Raw genomic sequence first — 25,217 nt, forward strand, 5'->3', positions numbered from 1 at the left:
AATGTTTATGCACCCAACATAGGAGCACCTCAATACATAAGGCAAATGCTAACAACCATGAAAGGAGAAATCGACAGTAACACAATAACAGCAGGGTACTTTAACACCCCACTTACACCAATGGACAGATCATCCAAACAGAAAATAAATAAGGAAACACAAGCTTTAAATGACACAATAGACCAGGTGGATCTAATTGATATTTATAGAACATTCCACCCAAAAGTGGCAGAATACACTTTCTTCTTCAGTGAACATGGAACATTTTCCAGGACAGATCACATCTTGGGTCACAAATCAAGCCTCGCAAAATTTAAGAAAATTGAAATCATATCAAGCATCTTTTCTGACCACAGCGCTATGAGATTGGAAATCAATTACAGGAAAAAAAACCTGGAAAAAACACAAATATATGGAGGCTAAACAGTGCGCTACTAAATAACCAAGAGATCACCGAAGAAATCAAAGAATAAATTTAAAAATGCATAGAAACAAATGACAATGAAAACATGATGACCCAAAACTTATGGGACACAGCAAAAGCAGTTAGTTCTAAGAGGGAAGTTTATATAGCAATTCGATCTCACCTCAGTAAACAAGAAAAATCTCAAACAATCTAACCCTACACTTAAAACAAATAGAGAAAGAAGAACAAAGAAAACCCAAAGTCAGTAGAAGGAAAGAAATCATAAAGATCAGAGCAGAAATAAATGAAATAGAAACGAATAAAACAATAGCAAAAATCAATAAAACTAAAAGCTGGTTCTTTGAGAAGATAAACAAAATTGATAAACCCTTAGCCAGACTCATGAAGAAAAAGAGAGAGGACACAAACCAATAAAATTAGAAATGAAAAAGGAGAAATCACAACTGATACCACAGAAATACAAAGGATTATAAGAGACTACTACAAACAACTATATGCCAATAAAATGGACAACCACGAAGAAATGGACAAATTCTTAGGAAGGTACAATTTTCCATGACTGAACCAGGAAGAATTAGAAAATATAAACAGACCTATCACAAGTAATGAAATTGAAACCGTAATTAAAAATCTTCCAGCAAACAACAGTCCAGGACCAGATGGCTTCACAGGTGAATTCTATCAAACATTTAGAGAACAGCTAACACTGATCCTTCTCAAACTCTTCCAAAATATTGCAGAGGAAGGAACACGCCCAAATTCATTCTACAAAGCCACCATCACCCTGATACTAAAACCAGAAAAAGACATCACAAAAAAATAAAATTATAGACCAATATCACTGATGATCATAATACTAGCAAACAGAAATCCTTAACACTAAGACAACTTGACTATGCTGATTCTTTTTTTTTTTTTTTTTAATAAAAATGTTAACTGGAATTCCCACCACATACTCCTATCCAGTGGAAAGAAAATTCCAGACCTGCAGAAGCCTGGATGGGAGTAATTTGATGATAAGTACTCTTGATAAAAAGTTAAGTACAGGTTTCTATACATCCCAACTCTTTTATTTGCAAGTGAAAGTAACAATGTTGACCACATATATTTTTTACTGCCACTTAAAAAAAAAAAAGAATCCAACAGCACATTAAAAGGATCATACACCATGATCAAGTGGGATTTATCCCAGGGATGCAAGGATTCTTCAATATATGCAAATCAATCAATGTTATACACCACATTAACAAATTAAGGAATAAAAAACATATGATCATCTCAATGGATGCACAAAAAGCTTTTGACAAAATTCAACACTCATTTATGATAAAAGTTCTCCAGAAAATGGGCATTGGGGGAATGTACCTCAACAAAATAAAGGTCATATATGACAAACCCACAGCAAGCATCATTCTCAATGGTGAAAAACTGAAAGCATTTCCACTAGGATCAGGAACAAGACAAGGATGTCCACTCTCACCACTCTTATTCAGCATAGTTTTGGAAGTCCTAGCCACAGCAATCAGAGAAGAAAAAGAAATAAAAGGAACACAAATTGGAAAAGAAGAAGTAAAACTGTCACCATTTGCCGATGACATGATACTATACATAGAAGATCCTAAAGATGCCACCAGAAAACTATTAGAACTAATCAATGAATTTGGTAAGGTTGCAGAACACAAAATTAATGCACAGAAATCTCTGGCATTCCTATACACCAACAATGAAAAATCAGAAAGAGAAATTAAAGAAACACTTCCATTTACCACTGAAACAAAATGAATGAAATACCTAAGAATAAACCTGCCTAGGGAGGAGAAAGACTTGTACTCAGAAAACTATAAAACACTGATGAAAGAAATCAAAGATGACGCAAACAGATGGAGAAATATATCATGTTCTTGGACTGGAAAAATCAATACTGTGAAAATGACTATACTGCCCAAAGCAATCTACAGATTCGATACAATCCCTAGCAAACTACCAAGGGCATTCTTCACAGAATTAGAACAAAAAATCTTACAATTCGTATGGAAACACAAAAGACCCTGAATAGCCAAAGCAATCTTGAGAAAGAAAAACGGAGCTGGAGGAATTAGGCTCCCTGACTTCAAACTATAGCACAAAGCTATAGTAACCAAGGCACTATGGTACTGGCACAAAAACAGAAATATAGATCAATGGTAGAATAGAATAGAATGCCCAGAGATAAACCCACGTACATATGGGCACCTAATTTATGACAAAGGAGGCAAGAACATACAATGGAAAAAAGACAGCCTCTTCAATAAGTGGTGCTGGGAAAACTGGACAGCTACATGTAAAAGAATGAAATTAGAGCACTCCCTAACACCATACGCAAAAATAAACTCAAAGTGGATTAAAGACTTAACTGTAAGACCAGACACTATAAAACTTTTAGAGGAAAACATGGGAAAAAACACTCTGACATAAACCACAGCAAGATCTTTTTTGACCCACCTTCTAGAGAAAAAGAAATAAAAACAAAAATAAACAAATGGGACTTAAAAGCTTTTGCAAAGCAAAGGAAACCATAAATAAGACAAAAAGACAACCTTCAGAATGGGAGAAATATTTGCAAATGAAACAACAGACAAAGGATTAATCTCCAAAATATACAAACAGCTAATGGAGCTCAATATCAAAAAAACAAACAATCCAATTAAAAAATGGACAGAAGAGCTAAATACATATTTCACCAAGGAAGACATACAGATAGCCAAGAGGCACATGAAAAGATGCTCAACACCACTAATTATTAGAGAAATGAAAATCAAAACTACAATGAGGTGTCACCAACCACCAGTCAGAATGGCCATTATCAAAAAAGCCAGAAGCGGGCTTCCCTGGTGGCACAGTGGTTGAGAGTCTGCCTGCCGATGTAGGGGACATGGGTTCGTGCCCTGGTCTGGGAAGATCCCACATGCCGCGGAGCGGCTAGGCCTGTGAGCCATGGCCACTGAGCCTGCGTGTCCAGAGCCTGTGATCCGCAATGGGAGAGGCCACAACAGTGATAGGCCCGTGTACCGCAAACAAAACAAAACAAAACAAAACAAACAAAAAGCTAGAAGCAATAAATGCTGGAAAGGGTGTGGTGAAAAGAGAACCCTTCTGCACTGTTGGTAGGAATGTAAATTGATACAGCCACTATGGAGAACAGTATGGAGGTTCCTTAAGAAACTAAAAATAAAAGTACCATATGAAACAGCAATCCCACTACTGGACATATACCCTGAGAAAACCATAATTCAAAAAGAGACATGTACCACAATGTTCACTGCAGCATTATTTACAACAGCCAAGACATGGAACCAACCTAAATGTCTCTCAACAGATGAATGGATAAAGAAGATCGGGCACATATATATAATGGAGTATTACTCAGCCATAAAAAGAAACAAAATTGAGTTATATGTAGTGAGGTGGATGGACCTAGAGTCTGTCATACAGAGTGAAATAAGTCAGAAAGAGAAAAACAAATAACATATGCTAATGCATATCTATGGAATCTAAAAAGAAAAAAAATGGTACTGATGAATCTAGTTGCAGGGCAAGAATAAAGAGGTAGACATAGAAAATGGACTTGATGACATAGGGTGGGAGGGCAAAGCTGGGATGAAGTGAGAGTAGCATCAACATATATACACTACCGGATGTAAAATAGTTGGCTGGTGAGAAGCAGCAGCATAGCACAGGGAGATCGACTCAGTGGTTTGCAATGACCTAGACAGGTGGAATAGGGAGGATGGGAGGGAGGCTCAAGAGGGAGGGGATATGGGGACACATGTATGCATGTGGCTGATTCACTTTGTTGTGCAAAAGAAACTAACACGGTATTGTGAAGCAATTATACTCCAATAAAGATTTGAAACACACACACACACACACACACACACACACACACACAGAAAAGGAAACAAGGAGAGAATAAAAAAGGTAAACTAGAAAAAGTCAATCAAACACAAAAGAAAGCAAAAGAATTCAGGAAAATAAAGATTAAGACTTACAGAAAACAATTAGCAAAACGGCCGATGTAAGCTTCTTTGTTCTATAATAATGAATTTGGCTGGTTTATTTCCCTGGTTCTTAAGAGGGAGCTTTTAAACCCTTGCAATTTCCCTAGTAATAGCAGCATCTTTCTTATTCACGGTGGACTCCTCAGACCACATGTGGGTTTATGCTAACAAAGTGACTCTCGGTAGGCCCATACACAGTTCCAGAATGGGCGCTGGCTATACCATAAAGACCAACTACATAGTTAGAGGGCTCATGCTTTGAGCCACATATCAACCTGACCTTTGGTCTTTCAGAAAAAGGTTGGGGGCTGGAGATTGACTTCAATCAAAGTGGCCAATGATTCAATCACTCCTATGTAATAAAGCCACAAAAAAAATTCTGAATACTCACAGCTAAAGTAAGACTCTTGGCTGGGGACACAAATTCATGTTCTCAGAGGGTGCTGCATGCTGAAAGCAAGGAAACTTTAGGTACCCTGCCAGATCTCTCCCTAAGTGTCTCTTCTTTGGTCCTAATTTGTAGCCTTTGTAAGAAAACTGTAACTGTAAATACAGAGCTTTCCTGAGTTCTGTGAGTTGTTCTATGGAATTACTGAGCATGAGGTGGTAGCAGGAACCCCTGAGTTTGCAGCCAGTTGGTCAGAAGTGTGAGTGTTTGGGGAAACTCCAAACTGGCAGCTTGTGTCTGAAACGAGGACAGTCTTGTGGGGGACTGTGCCATGAACCTATGAAATTTGACCTAACTCTGGGGAGTCAGCATCAGAATTGCATTACACTTTATCAGTAATTATCTTAAACACATATGGATTAAACGGCTCAAATTAAAGGCAGAGAATGGCAGAATGGATTAAAATACATAAATAAACCCAAACTATGATCCAATTATATGCTGTCCAAAAGAGACTCATTTTAGATCCAAAGACACAATCAACTGAATGAGAATGAATAGAAAAAGATATTCATGTAAACAGTAACCAAAAGAGAGCTGGAGTGGGTACTCTAACGTCAGACAAAATACTTTAAATCCAAAATTGTTACAGGAGAAAAAGGATATTATATTTTGATAAAATAGTCAATACATTTAGAAGATATAAAAATTATAAACATATATGCACTTAACAGAGCCTGAAAATATATGAAGCTAAAATTTACATAGCTGAAAGGAGAAATAGGAAAGTCTACAAAAATAGTTGGAAACTTCGCTACCTCACTGTCAATAATGGACCTAGTAGGATGGCAATAATAAAAAAAAAAAAGGGGGGAAATAACAAGTGTTGTTGAGGATGTGGAGAAATTGGAACCCCTGTCAATGTGAAATGATGCAGCCCCCATGGACAACAGTTTGATGGTCCCTCAAAAACATAAACATAAAATTACCATATGACCTAGTAATTATACATCTAGGTATATTCCCTAAATAACTGAAAACAGGTGTTCAAAAACCTGCACACAAATATTCATAGAAACACTATTCACAGTAGTCAAAAGGTAGAAACGACCCAAATGTCCATCAAACAGATAAATAAAACCAGATATATACCTGTAAAACAGAATATTACTTAGCCATAAAAAGGAATGAAATATTGATACATGTTACAAGAAGAAAGAACCTTGAACAGTACAGAAAGTGAAAGAAGTCAGACACAGAAAGCCACAAATTATATAACTCCATTTATAGGAAACATCTGTAATAGACAAATCTATAGAAACAGAAAGCCAATAGTGATTGCTAGGGGTTGAAGGGAAAGGAGGAATCGGGAATGACTACTTAATGGGTACTGAGTTTCCTTCTGGGGTGATGAAAATACCCTGGAACTAGAAACTGGTTATAGTTATACAACAGCTTGGATATACTAAATGCCTATGAGTTGTGTATTTTAAAATGGTTAAAATAATAAATTTTGTTATGCGTATCTTACCACAATATTTAAAAATTCTGTAAACACATTTTTATTCATTTATTAAACCAGAACCAGATGTAGATTAAAAATGCACGAAAAATAAAAAAAAATCAGGATGATATATGCTACGTACCTGTTAGTGCTGCTGGTTTGGATAGGGTACTGTATTGGTTTTGTGTAGATATCATACTTTGACGTGGACTTAGTGTTGGTGATGCAACAAGTGAAAGCTCCTCAATAATAATACTGCTTTTGGGATGATTTTTGGGAAGTTCATTTAATCTTTGCTCTAATGAATACTTCAAAAGGTCCAACTTCTGACTTGATTCATTAAATCTTGCTTGAGCCTTAAACAGGGAAAAGACAATGGTGTCATTTAAATAGTTATATTCTTTGACTAACATATTTATTAAGTTAAAATTTTTATTTAAAATTACTTCTGAAAGTGCTTTTCTGTCTGTTACTTTTCCTGAGCCAAGTAATTTCATTACATTCTTTGCACCTTCTGCTACTGCAAACTCTATCCTAAAATGATGCCTTAATTCTTCCATCCGAAGTTCAAGAGGACTTATGACAGGTTTGGCTAGAGGGGGACAAAAAAAAAAACAAACTTAATTGAACCATTTGTTTGACTTTCTAATACGTAGGGATTAAAACTCAAGAAAAAGAAATAAGTTCTTACAACATTAAAAGTTAGTTCTTAAAAGTCAATAAACACTGAAGTAATACTTAATAGACACAATGTTAAAATACAGTCTTTCATCTTAGCCATCAAAACTCAAAGATAAAAACTCAAAGATAAAAACTCAAGATAAAAACTCAAGAATGCCTCCTCCTCCTTAATTTTGAACCACTACTTCTTTCCTTAAAATTTATTTAGCACTATACATGCCCATAATAATAAGAATGACAATTTATCTCTGTTCCATCACCATTATCAAAAGCCAATTCATTGGTCTGGACTGCCTGAAGAATCTGCATTCGTATCACTTCTATTTTTGTCTTGCTGTCTTGGAGCAGCTGTTGAGCTGTGCCATGGAGTTTCCGATCCTATTAAGAATAAGTTTGAAAAGGTAAGCAGCTACAGAGACAAATAAACCATTTTTATAACTTCTAAGTAAGATCAAATGACATCAGCAAGTGAAAAACAAGGGTCAAAAGAATACTGTGAGCACTATAATATATATACTTGGGGTAGATACATTTATTTTGAAAGGCATCAAACTGATAGGGTGAAAAATAAGAAAAACAACTCCATTAGTTAAAAGTTAGGGAGTAAGTTATAGTGAATAAACTTCTATCATGTCTAAAGACTTCAAGAAAGGTCCTGATATAAGTGAAATAATGTTACTGTCCTACCTCCCAGTTTAGTTCTAGTAATACTGAATCACAAAAAACTTACCATTTAATGACCCAACCCAAAGATGTCCATGTGGCAATCCCCAGAACCTTGTGAATGTTACTTTACATGTGAAAGGGAAATTAAGATAGCAGATGGAACTGAAGTGGTTAATCACCCAACCTCAAAATACAGAGGTTATCCTGGATTATCCAGATGGACCCAATGTAATCATAAGGGTCCTTAAATGTAGAAGAGGAAGGCAGAAGAGGAGGTCACATGAGAAGAACCGGAGCCACTGTTTCTGGCTTCAAAGACAGAGGAAGAGGACCATGAGCTAAGGAATATGGGCAGCCTCTAGAAGATGGAAAGGGTAAGGAAACAAATTTTCTCCTATGTCCTCCAGAATGTGAAATCCATTTTGGACTTCTCAATTATGAAACTGTAATGTAATAAATTTGTGTTGTTTTAAGCACTAAATTTTTGATAATTTGATACAGCAACCACAGAAAACTAACAGAATTTTTTTCAAACGTTTCATGAGAAAAGTAACAGAAGTTAATGCCATCTCCTACTTAGTTATATTAGTTGTCAAAGTCTAGTAGGCTTCAATCCACAAAAAAGAAATGATAAAACTAAGCATCAAGTTAGGAAGCACTTATTCACAAGAAAGACCAATATTTGCATATTATTTAAGCATCTCTACTTTTATCACTGAGGCAGTCAGTATTAATCTGGAAATAAAATAGCATACAATCAACCTATATTCTCCAGAAGACTCAAAACTACTAGCTAAGAGACAAGCATCAGATGTGCAGCATCATATCAATAAATCAAACACACACAGTACATCATGACACTGAATTAAGGGGAGGATGGAGATACTTGTGATGGGAGAGACAATATATACGAGGAAAAAATAGTGAGCTGAAATATATCACATTAAACACCAATACAACACATTAAAAAAGTGAGCTGATATATATCACATTAAACACCAATATAACTAGTTAAACACGTTATATACAGTGGAGGAAAAAGCAATTAGCAAACTTATGAATTTTTCTTTCATTTCTCTCCTGTTCCCATGGTCACTCATTTAGGAGAGAGTTTCTGGTCAGATTTTGTTCTTTATTAAATAAAATATTTGGATTTCACATTGAGTTGGGCTTAAATAGTTTACTAAGTCCCTTAAATATTCATTTACAACATGAAGCACACACACACACTATACTTTTTTAAAATTATGCTTTACCATTAAGAACATTAGCTTGAATCTGGTGTTTGTCTATGACTCATTAGATATGCTTTTATGAATATACCTATTAACCTTCCAAATTTAAAATAAAAATACTTTTTAATTCCTCTTGTTATCCAGTATCAGGAACATCAAACTGAAGATATGAAATAACTTTTCTATTTCTCTGAGACCAGATTAGAGTAAGAGAAAAAGTTAGTATTTCAAATTTAATGGGACAAATTTAATGGGACAAATAGGTTTCTTGAAGAAACTATGTAAGCAGGGATACCATTCTCTAAAATACAGAGCTTCTGTAAGCATTAGATAAAACTAAAATTATATTGCCTAGCATATGATTGGCATTAAAATGTTCTCTTTTAGAGGAATAAAAATAATGATTAATTATAGGATCTCAATGAAGTTCTAATGTAAAAGTATAAATATTTATATATGCTTTTCAGTTAAGCTACTCCTTTTATTATTTTATCACTATGCGAAAAGACAGTAGTTCTGTCATTTACTTCTTTAGAAATGCCCTTCTTAACTATTTCAATTCAACGTGCAAGGAAAAGCATTTGTATTTCATTTTAAAAAGTAAATGATTTTTCCCACACATATTTCTGGAAGATGTACATAGATGTCAAAGTATGATAAAGGTTTTTAAAACTGACATTGGATATTACCTATCACAGGCAATTTACAGTTACTACATGTCAGTCTTATGCTTTCCAGCATTCAATGAATTTTTATTGTCAGTTTTATGTTTTCAGGCATTCAATGGATTTTTGTGTTGCGCACCTAATATGTTGAAGAGGAAAGCTAGATCCAAAGCATATGAACTGGTTTATATATTAGAGAAATACTGGCTTTTATGCTAAAACTATGAGAAGATTTTTACATATATAGGTTGAACCATATGAACATGCCAATATCTGATTCTAAACTAAAAAAACAGCAATTTCATATGGTTCAAACTAACAGACTAGATAAAGTCGTTAACTATTAGTAATTAGCATACTACATTCTACAAGTAATTATATTTCAAATGTACAATATTTTACAATTATAAATAAAAATCAAGTACATTTTATATTTTCAAATTATACTTTTTTACTTTATAAAAAATAACTTTTTGTTTTAAAAGTCATAGTGTGATATAAATAATAAACTACACTATACACACAGCTTTCAGAAATAAATAAACCAATTATCTTTATTTTTCCATTACATATTTATGGCTTACTTTGCATGAATTAAATGTTGCCACATCCAGTAAAAATACAAAGATTAATCAGTTAGAATGCTACCCTATAAAACTTATAGTTTGAAGAGATACAGATATTATTATATGTAACAGAATGTTAAAAGTAGTCACAGAAAAATTCACAGGAAGATGGGATCAGTTTTAGTGGACAGAATCCAGAAAAATTTTGTGAGCTTTTAATATAGGTTAAGACTGGAATATGTCAATTTTGGAAGATCTGAGAAAGGGAGGCCTAGATAGATGGTCCAGTACTTTCAAATGAGGAAAAAGAAAAGACTTGGAAGCATTTAAAAAAAGAAAAAAAAAAAGTGATAGAGGCTAGAAAGAACCCCAGATATTAATAAATAGCTTAGTTTGTCATATGAATATATGAACAGGAAACATTTCTTCAGCATGTCTTATCAACTCCTCAGAGATTATTCTGAAAACCAGTGGTACTACTTAGCCATGAAATTTACATTCTAATGTTGAAAATAGATGATAAAGAAATTGATTGTTATTTCAGGTAGTGGTAATGCAGTGAAAGGGATAAGGAAAGACATGGGTTGCTATTTTACATAGGATAGTAATGAAGAGCTTGCTGAAGTGGCAGCATCTGAGTAGAGATTGTAATGAAGTGAGAGAGAAAGCCATGAAAGTACTTGGGAGAAGAGCTATCTAGGCAGAGACAGTAAATGCAAAGGCCCTGAGGTAAAAGTGTCCTTGGTATGTCCAAAAGATAGCAAAGTAGTCAATATGGCTAGAGGGTAATGAGAGAGAATGAAAGAGTTTTGGAAGATAAGATTGGAAGGTAGCCAGGGGTAAATCATGTATGAACTTGCAGAATCACAGTAAGGACTCTGGATTTTGTTCTAAAATAGCTAGAAAGCCACTGGAGGGTTTTGAACAAGCGTGTGAAAATATCTGACTTAACTTTTGAAAAGACAACTTTGGCTATAAAATGTTCAGGGGTAATAATTTTATCATACAGAATCCAATAACCAGAGTTCTGAAGAGGACTATCTACTGCCAAGCTGAGTTAATCATACCTATCACTAAATTTGCTCCCCATTATGAATTACCTATCATTGTGAAGGGTACCACCATTCATCAGTCTGTTCACATAACCAATCTAAGAACCATCTTCAATTCTTCCTTCTTCCTCATATCCAGACACCACACATTTATTCTACCAAAACTGCTTGACTCTCTCTTCTTTGCTTTCATTGCTGTTACAAAAGGCATTAAGCATGTTTAACCTGGACTACCACAGAAGCCTCCTTAAACTTGCTGCCTGTAGACTTGACCCTCTCTAATTAATTCTTCAAGTCTGAGGAAGATGGATGTGAACTTTCTAAACTGTAAATCTGATCGTGTATTTTCTTTGCTAAAAGTCTTTCAGCAACTCCCTACACCTTCTAAGATAGAATCTCAACTGCTTAATTTTGTACAAAGTACTTTATAATCTGGTTTGTCTTTCATTATGCTACACCTCTCACTATACTTCATGTGCTTAAAGCTCTTCTGGTGGGGAACAGAAAAAGTCCTGTTGGATTCATCTGAAGGACTTTTCCCAAATAAAAGGTGTCTTTCTGCAGATTCAGATGTTACCCCAGTAGGGCATGGCCTTTCATTGAAAATAACTGCTAGAGTTGATGACTGTTACCATTAGAAGTGCATCCTACCTACCCTCAGGTATGTCAGATAAGAAATTGCCATACGAAAGCACATCCTTAGAGCAAGCCACTCTATCCCACAGTTCCTTACCCTGTATATACTGGGCTTACCCACATCACTATCCCTAGAAAGTAATTCCTTCTTAAACTCTAAATCATCCTTCAAGTCTTATACTAAGACTTTAATTATTTCTTCTGATAGTTAAGTGATTCTTCTCCACTGTGCTTCTAAGTAACTTGAACATACCACTATTATATATTGTAGTTATTTATACATGAGATCTGCTTTTTAGGTAGTGTGTCTCTTGAAAGCAGGATATTATCTGTTGAGTACCTACTACGTATAAGACACTACTTTTATAATATTCATACTCCAGAGCCCAACATAATAGTTATCAAACTGTTAACTACGTAATGACTAAATTAATATTCTACATAACTTCAATGTACAACTTTCCCTATTCTCATAAAGATATACTTTGATCCTATGAGAAGTTTAAAGATGAGAAATGAAACAGTTACCACCAAATCTCGACAAGAATAACTGGCAGGCCTACCTCAGAGACTATAGCAGCTGTTAATATGCTCTGGACCTCCACTTGACCCCTTCTCAAATTAATGGATCTCCTAATTAAAAATAAAAGGCTACTGGAACTTATCTATTTGTTTTAGCAGGCTTACTAGTAGCCCTGTTTATTTTGGACTTGTGGTTATTGTAAGTTATCTATTTCCCTTTTAATACATCCATAAACCTGTTAAATTTGGGAAGTGGGGGTGTTGGTTACAGACCACTTTGAGAATACAGTGAAACCTATGGCCCTCTTATTCATCCATTTATCAATATACACACTCACTTTTCCTATAACTTCAAAGGATTCATGAACCTCTCAATCTAATCCAGCAACCGTAGGTTAAAAAACCTTACTCCAGAGGTGTTTTAATTTTAAAACACTCAGCATAATATGGTGCATTCACAGTTCCAAGAACACAGTATTTGCCTTAAAAAAAGAAAAAAAGCCCAAAATAACATCTGATAAAAATGAAAAAAAAAAAAACCCCCCAAACCAGAGGTCAATATTAAAAACAATAGAAAAACCAACTCTACCATCCCATAATAAATGTTCAAAGTTATTGAAGTCCCATAATAAATGTTCAAAGTTAGTGAAGTAGTATACTATCAAGTATCGGATCATGTAAGTAATACATCAAGTAGGAATAAATACATTTCTCTAAAAATAATTTAGAAATTATTTTGAAATATGGCATACAATTGAACTAATTTTCATAAATAAGGTTAAAAAAATCTTATACATATACACATTTCTCTCTTTTCAGCATCTTCACAAATTTCATCTGAATGGGTACATAGGGTACTTGTCTCCAAGCAAAGATTCCTACTGTCCCCTCCACTTCCCCCAATTTCAAATTCTTCCTAAACTTAAAAAACAAAAAGAAATACCTAAAACTTTTATTCTGAAATTACTTAAGATCTATTAAAATATGGAAGAAACTGATTTGCAGAGGCAAAAATCTTTAAGATAAATGAGTTGAAAGTAGAATGGTGGATTTTATAATAAATCAACCTTTCTAAGACGTTTTGCAAATTATAAAACTATAGAACCTTAGATTGGAAAGGACCTTCATGTTAATCCGGTTCAGTTGTTCCTATCATTTTCTCTTCCACATTATATCTCAGAAAAAGGACACATTCCTATTAGTAACAAGTGTTCCCCGTAACACTGGTTTTTAATTAGGAGTTACATGCCCATACCAGATTCCCTGAGAACCCAAAGATCTAGTCCAAACAATCATTAATGACAGAACGTCTTCTCTTTTCATTTGTCCTTTCTTAAAGATCTGTATGTAGTGATGGAAAACTCATTATAGCCAAAACGTTTTTAAATAAATTTTTTGTTTTAGAATAATTTTAGATTTACAGAAAGTTGTAGTTTTCTGTGGAGAGTAGAGAGTTCCTGTGTACCCTTTACTCACAATTTTACTTAAAAATTTTTTATTGATTGATTTTGGTAGAAATAATTTTAAAAATAATATTTTAGAAATCTTTTGTTTCCAATTTGTTGTATTGTCAATACACAGATTTGGAGGCTAAAATGATCTCAGAAATCCTAATACAGCGTTTAAACAGCAAAATCATGAAAAGCAGAAAAATGCAAAAAATGTGGTACTAAATAGGCGATGAAAAGGATACTTGTTTACAGCATAAGAGCTTAAACAAGAAGAGTATCATCTTGTTCAACATAAGCTGTGAACGTTCACATCAGATAACTCAAATTTTTTACCCCTCTGTGCACTGCCCACAAATGACTGTGAAAGTACCACAAGTACTGATGTTGGGTTTCAAATAAATTTTATCAGGTAGGTTAATTCACACATGTGGAATCGGTGAATAACAAGGGTTGACTGTATACACACTTACATTTATTTACTGTACTTACCTTTGAAGATCCATTTGAATACATCTGTATCATATTCTCTGCACCTTGCTTTACTTTAAGTTCTATATCCAATTGTTTTTGTAAGGCCATCAGTCTATTATTGCTGGTGGAACAACGAGGGTCACTACTGGGAGTATCTGGAGTCCTTGGGCAATCTGTAAGTTAAATAGTATATTAAAAATTATTTACTAGGACCAATTGCTGCTTAAAATTGGAAGTTAATATTTTCAAAGAATTACAAGGTTTGAGATGAGCTTGAAGTCACTTAAATGGAATCTCCTATGCTTACAGAAAATACAAGAATTCAAGTCAAGAAAATATTCAAGTAGAGTTGTAGAACTATCTGCCAGGGATACTGCAGAAGTGACTACATTGAGTCTGAAGCTGAGTTAGATCATTGTCCAAAGTTTTTCTAACACAATTTCTTTAAAATTAAATCAAATCAATTTGACTAGCGTATTTAAGAATTAAACTAAATTCCCTACTTATTACCTGATTGATTAGAGAACAAAGCATACTCAAAATTATACAAATTATACTAAAATAATTACCTATAAATAGGACTAAGGGTACTTCAAATATAATGCTAGCATTAATGAAAATAATCTAAGTGTATGCATAAAAGTCTTCACATTTTGCTTTCTACTATGATGGTAGGGGGTATAGTCCACTGCTTTTCATAAAGCATACCATGGTGCTTCTATTTTGAAACAAAAACAAAAACTTCAAAATAGAACACTATTCTCAGTAATTCATTAGTGTTGAAACACATCTAATAATTCTACCACATAACTAAATTTCTTCATATTGAAGTTATTTTGTGTTTTATCCACACCAGGTCTCTAGATTAAAAAAATAAATAAATAAAGCTACAAGACTAGGGTAATAGACCTGGTTTAGTTATAAGTAGCTTGGTAATCACCAGAAAACTGCTTAAACTGCAAGTCATTTAACCTTTGTGCTTCAGGGTTCCCTTCTCTCTCTAATAAAAGATGGTGTGACTAACCAATTTTAATAAATATGTTTCATATTTGGTTTTATACTTCTTTAAAAAAAAGTCACTAGTTCAAAAACATTTGAACATAATTTGTTAATTAACTTACAAAAATACAGATGCTATGTTAGATACTGATATAAAATAATATTATTTTATCATTTACATACTACTTTACAAGGTCTAAGTCCTGATCTAAGGGCTTTATTGACTCATTAATCCTCATAACAACCCTGAAACAAGTATTACACCTATATTACTGAAAAGAAAACTAGAGCACAGGGAAGTTAAGAAACTTGCCCAAAGTCATACAGGTAGTAAGTCAGTTCTGTTCCAAAGTCTAGCTTAATAACTGCTGTGCTATGCTGCCTCTTTGCCATTTAAAAGCCTTGTAAACAGCTATACTAAACACTGTGTGTATGTGTGTATACTTACATATATAACACTATAATTATACACACACACAAATGTGTATGTATGCATATTAATCCTTAAAATAACATTTTGAGACAGATATTATCCACACTTTACATATCAGGAAGTTACAGTTATTAACTAGGATTCAAATTCAAGAAAGGTTTCTATTGCTACTGAATTCCCAAATTACAAATGAGCTGCTCCAAAAGTTGATTTTTATAAGTTGACATATGCTTAAAGAAAACTACTATAAAAGGTAGACAAGCTTTCAGATCAGGCACACAAAAGAACTACTTAACATATTGCTATGGTCGGAATGTTTGTGTACCCCCAAAATTCATACATTGAAGCTCTTACGTGAGGATACTTGGAGGTGAGGCCTTTGGGAGGTAATTAGGTCATACGGGCAGTCTCCCTGTTATGTAAGGATATGGTGAGAAGACACTGTCTACACACCAGGAAGAGGGCCATCACCATAACTCTGACCATGTTGGCACCTTAATCTCAGAGTTCTCAGCCTCCAGAACTATGAGAAATAAATTTCTGTTGTTTAAGCCATCTGTCTATGGTATTTTGTTAAAGCAGCCTAAACTAAGACATAAATAAATACACACTCTCTCTCTCTCTCTTTCTCTCTCTACTGGCTGTGCCTAAGTCTGAATCTCAGTTTTGGCACTGAGATTTAGTACAAACCATGTGATATGGGATAAATTACTTAACAGCTCTGTGCCTCATTTTTCTCATCTGTTAAATAGTGAAAATAACATCTACCTCACAGGATTATTGTGACTAAATAATTTATGTATAAAGAGGTTAGAAAAGGCCATGGTGCATAGTAAATATCCAGTAAACAGTAACTAGTACTAGTCAGTGTACAAGTGTCAAGTATATCTCTGTTGAGTCCATAAATGAAGTGCACATTTATAGCAATGACTGAAAAGTGCATTCAGATCTGTGAACAGATAGGTTTTCTCCCCCACTTCCTGCTTTTTTTTTTTAACATAAATGATACAAGACTCTTGGAAGAAACTGAAATTATACAAAATTTGGTACATAAAGTTAATTTATAGCAAGCACATTTTTAAAAAGAACTGGAATGCATTCAGAGTAGAAGGACCTCAGCTGAGAAAAGTATGGAAATTTGTTGTCTGTAAAATACTTGATGGTGTTTAGCCTAGGGTAAGAGAAATGATTCTTGCCTAAACATTTAAACAACTGTCCATAAAAGAAGCTGTCTTCTTACTATCTCCTCACAGGGCAGAGAATTAGAACCAAAGGGTAAATGTAGTGAGTGCAAAAATTTCATCCCAGGACAAAGAGAAATTCCTTATAAAGTTAAATGGTTTACCTTAAAAAATGTAATAAAATCCCTTGTCTCTGGAAGCATTTATATAGAAGCTAGATTACAAACCATTAAAGATACTATATAAGAAATTCTTGCACATTAAAGAAGGTTGTCCAAGACACTGAAATACCCACTGATTCTATCGGTCTGTGAATTCGTAATAATATTATAATATCTAACACTGTTTTCATGGAAAAGTATACTTTCAGTTTTAATAAGAATTTTAAGAACATAAGAAATAACACAACGGTTAAGAGTCTGGGCTCTTGAGGTCAGAATGTCTGGGTTAAAATCCTGTGATTGTTACTTATCCGTGTGATCTTGATCAGATACTTACTTAATATGTGTTATAGTTATCTAACCACAAATTTGGGGTTACTGTGAAGATAAATCCTGTACAGTGCTTAGGCTAAAGTGTAGGGCTCAATAAAATTACATGTCAGGGCTCAGTTAAGCAGCTATTTCTGCCATCTAATCTTCAAAGGAACTAACAATGGTTTGTAGTATAACCTTATTTTAGGAATAAGAAAGCAAACTCAGAGAGGTTAAGTAATTTGCAACGGTCACAAAAGTATATGCCAAGCCAGAAATTTAACTTTAGAAATGTCTTGTTTTATAAAGACCACTTTTTACTCATTTAGAGATTAGAGAAACACTTTGTTGTCTTCCTTAGATTTCACCTATTTTCCCTTTCAAACTATCTTTCTTCCTTCCATTTTTTTTTAATTTTTAAAAATTTTAATACAATTTTTAAAGGTTACTTTCCATTTACAGTTATTACAAAATACTGGCTATTACTGGTGTTGTACAATACATCCTTGAGTCTTACACCAACAGTTTGTACCTTCCACTCCCCCACACCTATATTGTCTCTCCCACCTTCCCTCTCCTCACTGGTAACCACTAGTTTATTCTCTGTATCAGTGAGTCTACTTCTTTTATGTTATATTCACTTATCATATTTTTTAGATTCCACATATAAGCAATATCATACAGTATTTATCTTTCTGTCTGACTTACTTCACTTAGCATAATGCCCTCCAAATCCATCCATGTTGCTGCAAGTGGCAAAATTCTGTTGGCCATTTTTATGACTAAGTAGTATTCCATCATATGTATATATATATATCACAGCTTCTTTATCCATTTATCTGTGGATAGACACTTAGGTTGTAGCCATACTTTGGCTATTGTAAACAATGCTGCTATGAACATTGGGGTGCATTCATCTTTTTGGTGTTTTTGTTTTTTTCAGATATATACCCAGGAGTGGAATTACTGGTTCATATGTATTTCTATTTTTAGTTTTTTGAGAAACCTCCATACAGTTTGCACCAATTTACATTCCCACCAACAGTGTATAAGGCTTCCCTTTTCTCTACCTCCTCGCCAACATTTGTTTTTTGTAACTTTTTGATGATAGCCATTCTGACAGCTGTAAGGTGATACCTCTTTGTGATTTTGGTTTGCATTTCCCTGATGATTAGCAATGTTGAGCATCTTTTCATATGCCTGTTGGCCATCTGTATTTTCTCTTTGGTAAAATGTCTGTTCAGTTCTTCTGCCCATTATTTATTTATTTATTTATTTTTAATGTTGAGTTGCATGAGCTGTTTACATATATTGGGTATGAATCCTTCATTGGGTCATATCATTCGCAAATATTTTCTCCCATTCAGTAGGTTGTCTTTTCGTTTTGTCAATGGTTTCCTTTGCTGTGCAAAAGCTTTTTAGTTAGGCTCCATTTGTTTAATTTTGCTTTTATTTCCTTTATTTTAGGAGAAGGATCCAAAAAATAACTGCTGTGATTTATGTCAGAGTGTTCTGCCTCTGTTTTCTTGTAGGAGTTTTAAGGTTTTTGGACTTACATTTAGGCCTTTAATCCATTTGGAGTTTATTTTTGTATATGGTGTTAGAGAACATCCTAATTTCATTCTTTTGCATGTAGCTGTCCAGTTTTCCCAGCACCACTTATTGAAGAGACTGTCTTTTCCCCATTGTATATTCTTGCCTCCTTTGTCATAGATTAATTGACCGTAAGTTCATGGGTTTATTTCTGGGCTTTCTATCCTGTTCCCTTGATCTATTGTCTGTTTTTGTGCCAGTACCATACTGTTTTGATTACTGTAGCTTTGTAGTATAGTCTGAAGTCAGGGAGCTTGATTCCTCCAGCTCTGTTGTTCTTTGTCAAAATTGTTTTGGCTATTCGGGGTCTTTTGTGTTTCCATAATAAATTCTAAAATTATTTGTTCTAGCTCTGTGAAAAATGCTATTGGTATTTTGATAGGGATTGTACTGAATCTGTAGATTGCCTTGGCTAACATGGTCATTTTAACAATATTGATTCTTCCAATCCAAGAACACCGTGTATCTTTCTGTTTGTATCATCTTCAATTTCATTCAACAGTCTTTAGTTTTTGGAGTACAGTTCTTTTGCCTCCTTCGTTAGGTTTATTTGTAGATATTTAGTTCTTTTTGATGCAATAGTAAACAGATTGTTTCCTTAATTCTCTTTCTGACAGTTCACTGTAAATGTATAGAAATGCAACAGATCTCTCTGTATGTTAATTTTGTATCCTGCAACTTTACCAAATTCATTGATGAGCTCTAGTAGTTTTCTGGTGGCATCTTTAGGATTTTCTATGTATAGCACCATGTCAGCTGCAAAAAGTGAGTTTTGCTTCTTCCTTTCCAATTTGGATTCCTTTTTCTTTTTTTTCTCTGATTGCTATGGCTAGAACTTCCTAAAAATTATGTTGAATAAAAGTGGTAAGAATGGGCATTCCTGCCTTGTTCCTGATCTTGGAGGAAATGCTTTCAGCTTATCACTGTTGAGCATGATGTTAGCTGTGGGACTGTCATATATGGCCTTTATTATGTTTAAGTATGGTCCCTCTATCCTCATTTTCTGGAGAGTTTTTTTTTATCATAATAGATGTTGAATTTTATCAAAAGCTTTTTCTGCATCTATTGAGATGATCATATGGTTTTTTTTTTTTTTTTTTTTTTTTTTTGCGGTACGCAGGCCTCTCACCGCTGCGGATCACAGGCTCCGGACGTGCAGGCCCAGCGGCCACGGCCCACGGGCCCAGCTGCTCCGTGGCACGCGGGACCCTCCCAGACCGGGTCACGAACCCGGGCCCCCCACATCGGCAGGCGGACCCCCAACCACTGAGCCACCAGTGAAGCCCCTGATCATATGGTTTTTATTCTTCAATTTGTTAATACTGTGTATCACACTGATTGATCTGTGGATATTGAAAAATCCTTGCATACCTAGGATAAATCCCACTTGATCATGGTGTATGATTCTTTTAATGTACTGTTAGATTTGGTTTGCTAGTATTTTGTTGAGAATTTTGGCATCTATGTTCATCAGTGATATTGGCCTGTAATTTTCTTTTTTCGTGATATCTTTGTCTTTGGAGGACATCCTAGGAAATTATAATTCTACAAAAATAACTCAAGAGATAACAATTACCTATAAAAATCAAGGTGCTACAAGGCACCTCAAATAAGTTATAGAGTCAGAAGATATTTGCAATCTTTAAGTACCTAAAATGGTGGGTTGACTAACTTAATACTCCATGTGCAATCTCCTTCTCTCTTGCTTAAATTAAGAGCAGGTTAAGGGGACAAAGAAAACAAAAAAACAAGATTTCTCAGACTTACTTGCATTTGGGGGATAGGGAGAAGGCAGTGAATGCATGGTGCATGTGACACAATCCCGGGACAGATGTAAGTAGACATTTGTACCTTTGTGCTTCTGAGAATGTTTTTGCTTTTCTGAACAAAAGAGACTTATTAGGCTCTCATCATCCTGATGAAGTAAAGCTTGGATTTTAATAAGAGCCCAAGAAAAGGCCCAAGGACTCTTAGAAAGTAGGCAGTCAGATCAGGAAAAACATGATTAAAGACAGGAACCTAAAAAGTTGTCATCCATAACAGGTGAATTATTTGTTGACTTGCTTTTGGCTTGGGGTGACTGGCGGGGAGGGGAAATGGATATTCTTTAAAAAAAAAAATTCTTACTGCTCTCATACAGGTTTGAGGCAGGAAATCATACTATCTATGTGCCCCCCCAAAAATTAATCATAAATTTTATTTTAATTGACCTCAGGTTGATAATGCTTTCAGGCATCTTACAGAAACAAATGCAAGTCCTCTTTGAAAGAAAGCACTTTAAATCCAGACCTAAAATAATTCCCACAGATAAAGTTCCAATGAAAATGGTCCCATAACTAGAAATCACAAAGTTCCGGCAGAAAAAAAATTCATCGTGAGTTAGAAAAAAACTACAGGAGTAGCACAGTAAAGATTTCATTTGTTGTCATTACCTCACACAAAATGTGAAAAAGTACATTTTATAGGTAAAATTAAATAGAAAGGCATCAAAAGAATGACTAAAACAAGAGACTATCAAAAATTACCAAGATTAACAAAACTGAACTTGTAGTAGTAAGTATATATATATATATATAAAATACATACACAAAACAGAAATTAGAAATACAATATACTTGGTCAAGAGCAAACTGGACACATGGAAAGAATTAGAGAAATGGAGATAGACTTGAAGAAATTATCATGCATGTAACTGGAGTTCCAAAATGAAAGAGAAGAGGGAATACAAGACATGCAACATTCAACAAGATAGGCACTAAGCACTTCCCACAATCAATGAAATACACAAATCTCAGATCCAGGAAGCCCAACATATCCCAAGCAGATCAAATGAAAAGAAATCTATACCATTCAGCAGAACACTGCAGAAAAAGAGTTTCTTAAAAACAGCTAGGGAGAAAAGGCAGAATATCTGCATAGTTTAACCATTAGATCAGTAACTGCCCCCTCAAAAACAACAGGGGAATCCAGAAGACATAAAATAATAGTTTCCAGGCACTGAGAGAAAATAAATGTCAACCTAGAATGATATACCCGGGGAAATATCTTTCTAAAGTCTATACCTTTAGGAAGAAAAAGAAACAAGATGAAGGAAGGCCTGAGAAGCATGAAGAAATGTTGAACAAAGAAAATGATAAACACGTGGGTAATTATAAACCAACAATGACTATATAAAACAATAATAATTAATGTAACTTGTGGAACTGAAGATAAAATGATAGAACTAGAATATGAACAATGACAGCACTTAGGTCAACTGGAGTTAGGTAGATAGAAATTAAAGTATTCTAAGTTTGTTATATGGTATGTAAAGAAGGTATACCATTCAGTCTAGTTGACAAACAGAAACCACACTAGATATTTTGAACAAAGGGAATTTAACGCAGGGAACTGGTTACATCATACATATTCAGGTATTGTGCAAAGGACTTGAGAAAAAAATTCCTTTTCTCAAAGGGCTTAGAGTCAGGCACAACCTCTATGTACCTATATAAATGGGTATGTGTGTCTATTCATGCAACAGTGTATGTGTGTATATATGAACATTTTCAAATATACTGAGAAGATGATAGAATGGTATACTGAGCACCCATAAACCCACCACCTAGATTTGCCAATCTACACACACACACACACACACACACACACACACACATACATACACACACACGTGTAGAAAGATAAAAAAAGAGCAAACATAAATGGTACGAAGAAAGATGGGAAAATTAGATTTGGGAGGAACAATTTCAATCAGAAATTGAAGTTATTAGCAGAGGCCAGATTATATGAAGGGCATCTCTGTAATGCTATTAATTTGTACTGTGTTCTGTAGGGAATGGAGAGCCACTGAAAGGTTTAAAGCAAGAAAGTAACAGGATCAATTCTGAATACTAAGTAAAAAATATTGGTAGTAGTGTTTAGGTTGGATTAGAGAAATACTTAACTTGCAGGCTTTAGCAGTAAGGATGGAGAAGAGATACAGATTTGAGACCTATGTCAGAGGTAGAATCTATAGGGCTTGGTGACTTGACTTACACTGGACAGTGAAAGTAAAGAAAGACAGACATCTACAGTAAAAGTCAGATTTTAGTTACAGATTATAGGGGTCATGCCATTAACAGGACAGAAAACAAAAGGGAAAGATTTAGAGGCAGTGTCCCAGGAAGGAAGAGTTCAACTTTAAACATGGTAAGAGGCAAAGCCAACAGGATAATAATACCTATATTCAGGCAATATCCATAAGGTTATAAGGCTGTAAATTATGAGATGAAGCCCAGAAAATCCATTTTGGTTTGAAATACCACTTTGAAAGTCAGCAGAAAATACAACGTGGTTAAAATCTCCTCAGGGATGAGATTTTCCAAGGCTAGAATGATGAGTAAAAACTGAATTTGTTAGTAGTTTTCCCAACAATGTGTAAGCAACAGATATGCTGTTTCTGGTATTTTGTATTTTCTCTAAATCCACAACTGAGCAATTGGCTTCCAAAATGAGTTAAGAGTTCTAGAAAACAGGAGCAGTCCCGATCCTTAGAAGGCTCCTAAATAAGGTTTAGCCTTAAACTGGTTACTTCATTCTCGTGGAGGTTAGTAAAGTAATTGACCTTGAATCTTTACTTCCTAGCCCCAGGAAAGCTTCCTCAGATTTTACTTACATCCAGAGGTTTCATGTTCAGAATTAGAAAAGCTTAAACGCCTCATACTTGACCTTTCCTCAAGCTATTAAAACCCTTGTTCACAAAACACCATAGAGAGAGCATATACAGTCTCTATTCTCTGTTTTATGAACGAGAAAAACAAGGCCTGGAGGGGTTGCAAGTGATATACAAACACATAACTATGTAACGATCCAGCTAGGATAAGACCTTGGATTATAGAAACTTTGTTCTTTAGTTTATACCCAGCTGATTCCCAATGCTCAATATTCATAAAGTGGTACCTGTACAGCCAGAATGTCTGTTTATGGAACAAGGCTATTTATTTCATTCACAAAAAAATAAGAGGAAATATAACTGAAGTAAATCTAGCCAAATCTAAATTAATAAAGGTAGTAGTATGAGTATGCTGACGCACTATCTTACTATTTAACTATCTCCACAAACGTCCATCTATAAGTCTCGTAGTTACTGTTCACTGGTCAACATTTTGGTTTTCACTTAGTACTTACAAACAGATATTTTTTAAAAAAGCTGCTCCAGATTCTTGACATGTGTTACAATTATATTAACTGTTTATATTTCCCCCCAAATCCATCTTTCTTGTTTAAACAGATATGCTTACCTTATATAGTCATCTGGAAACTGCTCAGATTATAATAAATGCTCACTAATTATTAATGGATTCTTAAATCAGTTATTTTGTGTACTCAGGATGACCTATGTCAGATGTCACCAACTGAACTAATTTTGCTGAAATATTTTATAACTAACACAACCTTTCGTTAAGCTTTCTTAGTATTTTACAAAAATAGCACGGATAAGATTATGGGTTGTAGTGTTTTTATTTAAGGTAAAATAAGCAACCTAGGCATTAAAATTTCAGAACTGCCTATATATGTTCCATTATATTTTTAAAAAAATTTATTTTATTGAAGTATAGTTGATTTACAGTGTTGTGCCTAAAACTGGCTTTTTATATAATGAAGATTTTTTTCTTTTCTTTTTTATTGGAGTATAACTGCTTTACAATGTTGTGTTAGTTTCTGCTGTACAATGAAGTGAATCAGCTATATGTATATCTATATTCCCTCCCTCTTGGACCTCCCTGCCACTGCTCCCCCTCCCCCAGGCCACCCATCTAGGTTATCACACAGCACCAAGCTGAGTGCCCTGTGCTATACAGGTTTCCACTACCTAACTATTTTACACATGGTAGTGTATATATGTCAATCATAATCTCCCAATTTGTCCCACACTCCCCTTCCCCCACCCCCCGTGTCCACATGTCTGTTCTCTACATCTACATCTCTATTCCCGCCCTGCAAATACGTTCATCTGTACCATTTTGCTAGATTCCACAAATATGCATTAATATACGATATTTGTTTTTCTCTTTCTGGCTTACTTCACTCTGTATGACAGACTCTAGGTCCATCCACATCTCTACAAATGACCCAGTTTCGTTCCTTTTCATGGCTGAGTAATATTCCATTGTATATATGTACCACATCTTCTTTATCCATTCATCTGTCAATGGACATATAGGTTGCTTCCATATCATGGCTATTGTAAATAGTGCT

At 34.6% G+C, this 25,217-nt stretch overlaps 1 protein-coding gene across 2 annotated transcripts in view; it reads right to left on the minus strand.

Annotated features, from left to right (window-relative positions):
* PKN2 (protein kinase N2) overlaps positions 1–25,217 on the minus strand; it is a 128,545-nt gene that overhangs the window by 57,867 nt on the left and 45,461 nt on the right. For both annotated transcript variants that reach the window (XM_004262998.4, XM_004262995.4), the window contains 4 exons: positions 14,320–14,474; positions 7,298–7,415; positions 6,803–6,948; positions 6,499–6,712 (listed from right to left, as the gene is read on the minus strand). In XM_004262998.4, coding sequence (XP_004263046.1) covers positions 6,499–6,712; positions 6,803–6,948; positions 7,298–7,415; positions 14,320–14,409 — 568 coding nt within the window. In that variant the 5' untranslated portion in view covers positions 14,410–14,474. The remainder of the gene's footprint in view (positions 1–6,498; positions 6,713–6,802; positions 6,949–7,297; positions 7,416–14,319; positions 14,475–25,217) is intronic.

This window comes from Orcinus orca, chromosome 1 (genome assembly GCF_937001465.1).
Source record: "Orcinus orca chromosome 1, mOrcOrc1.1, whole genome shotgun sequence".
Taxonomy (NCBI): Eukaryota; Metazoa; Chordata; class Mammalia; order Artiodactyla; family Delphinidae; genus Orcinus; species Orcinus orca.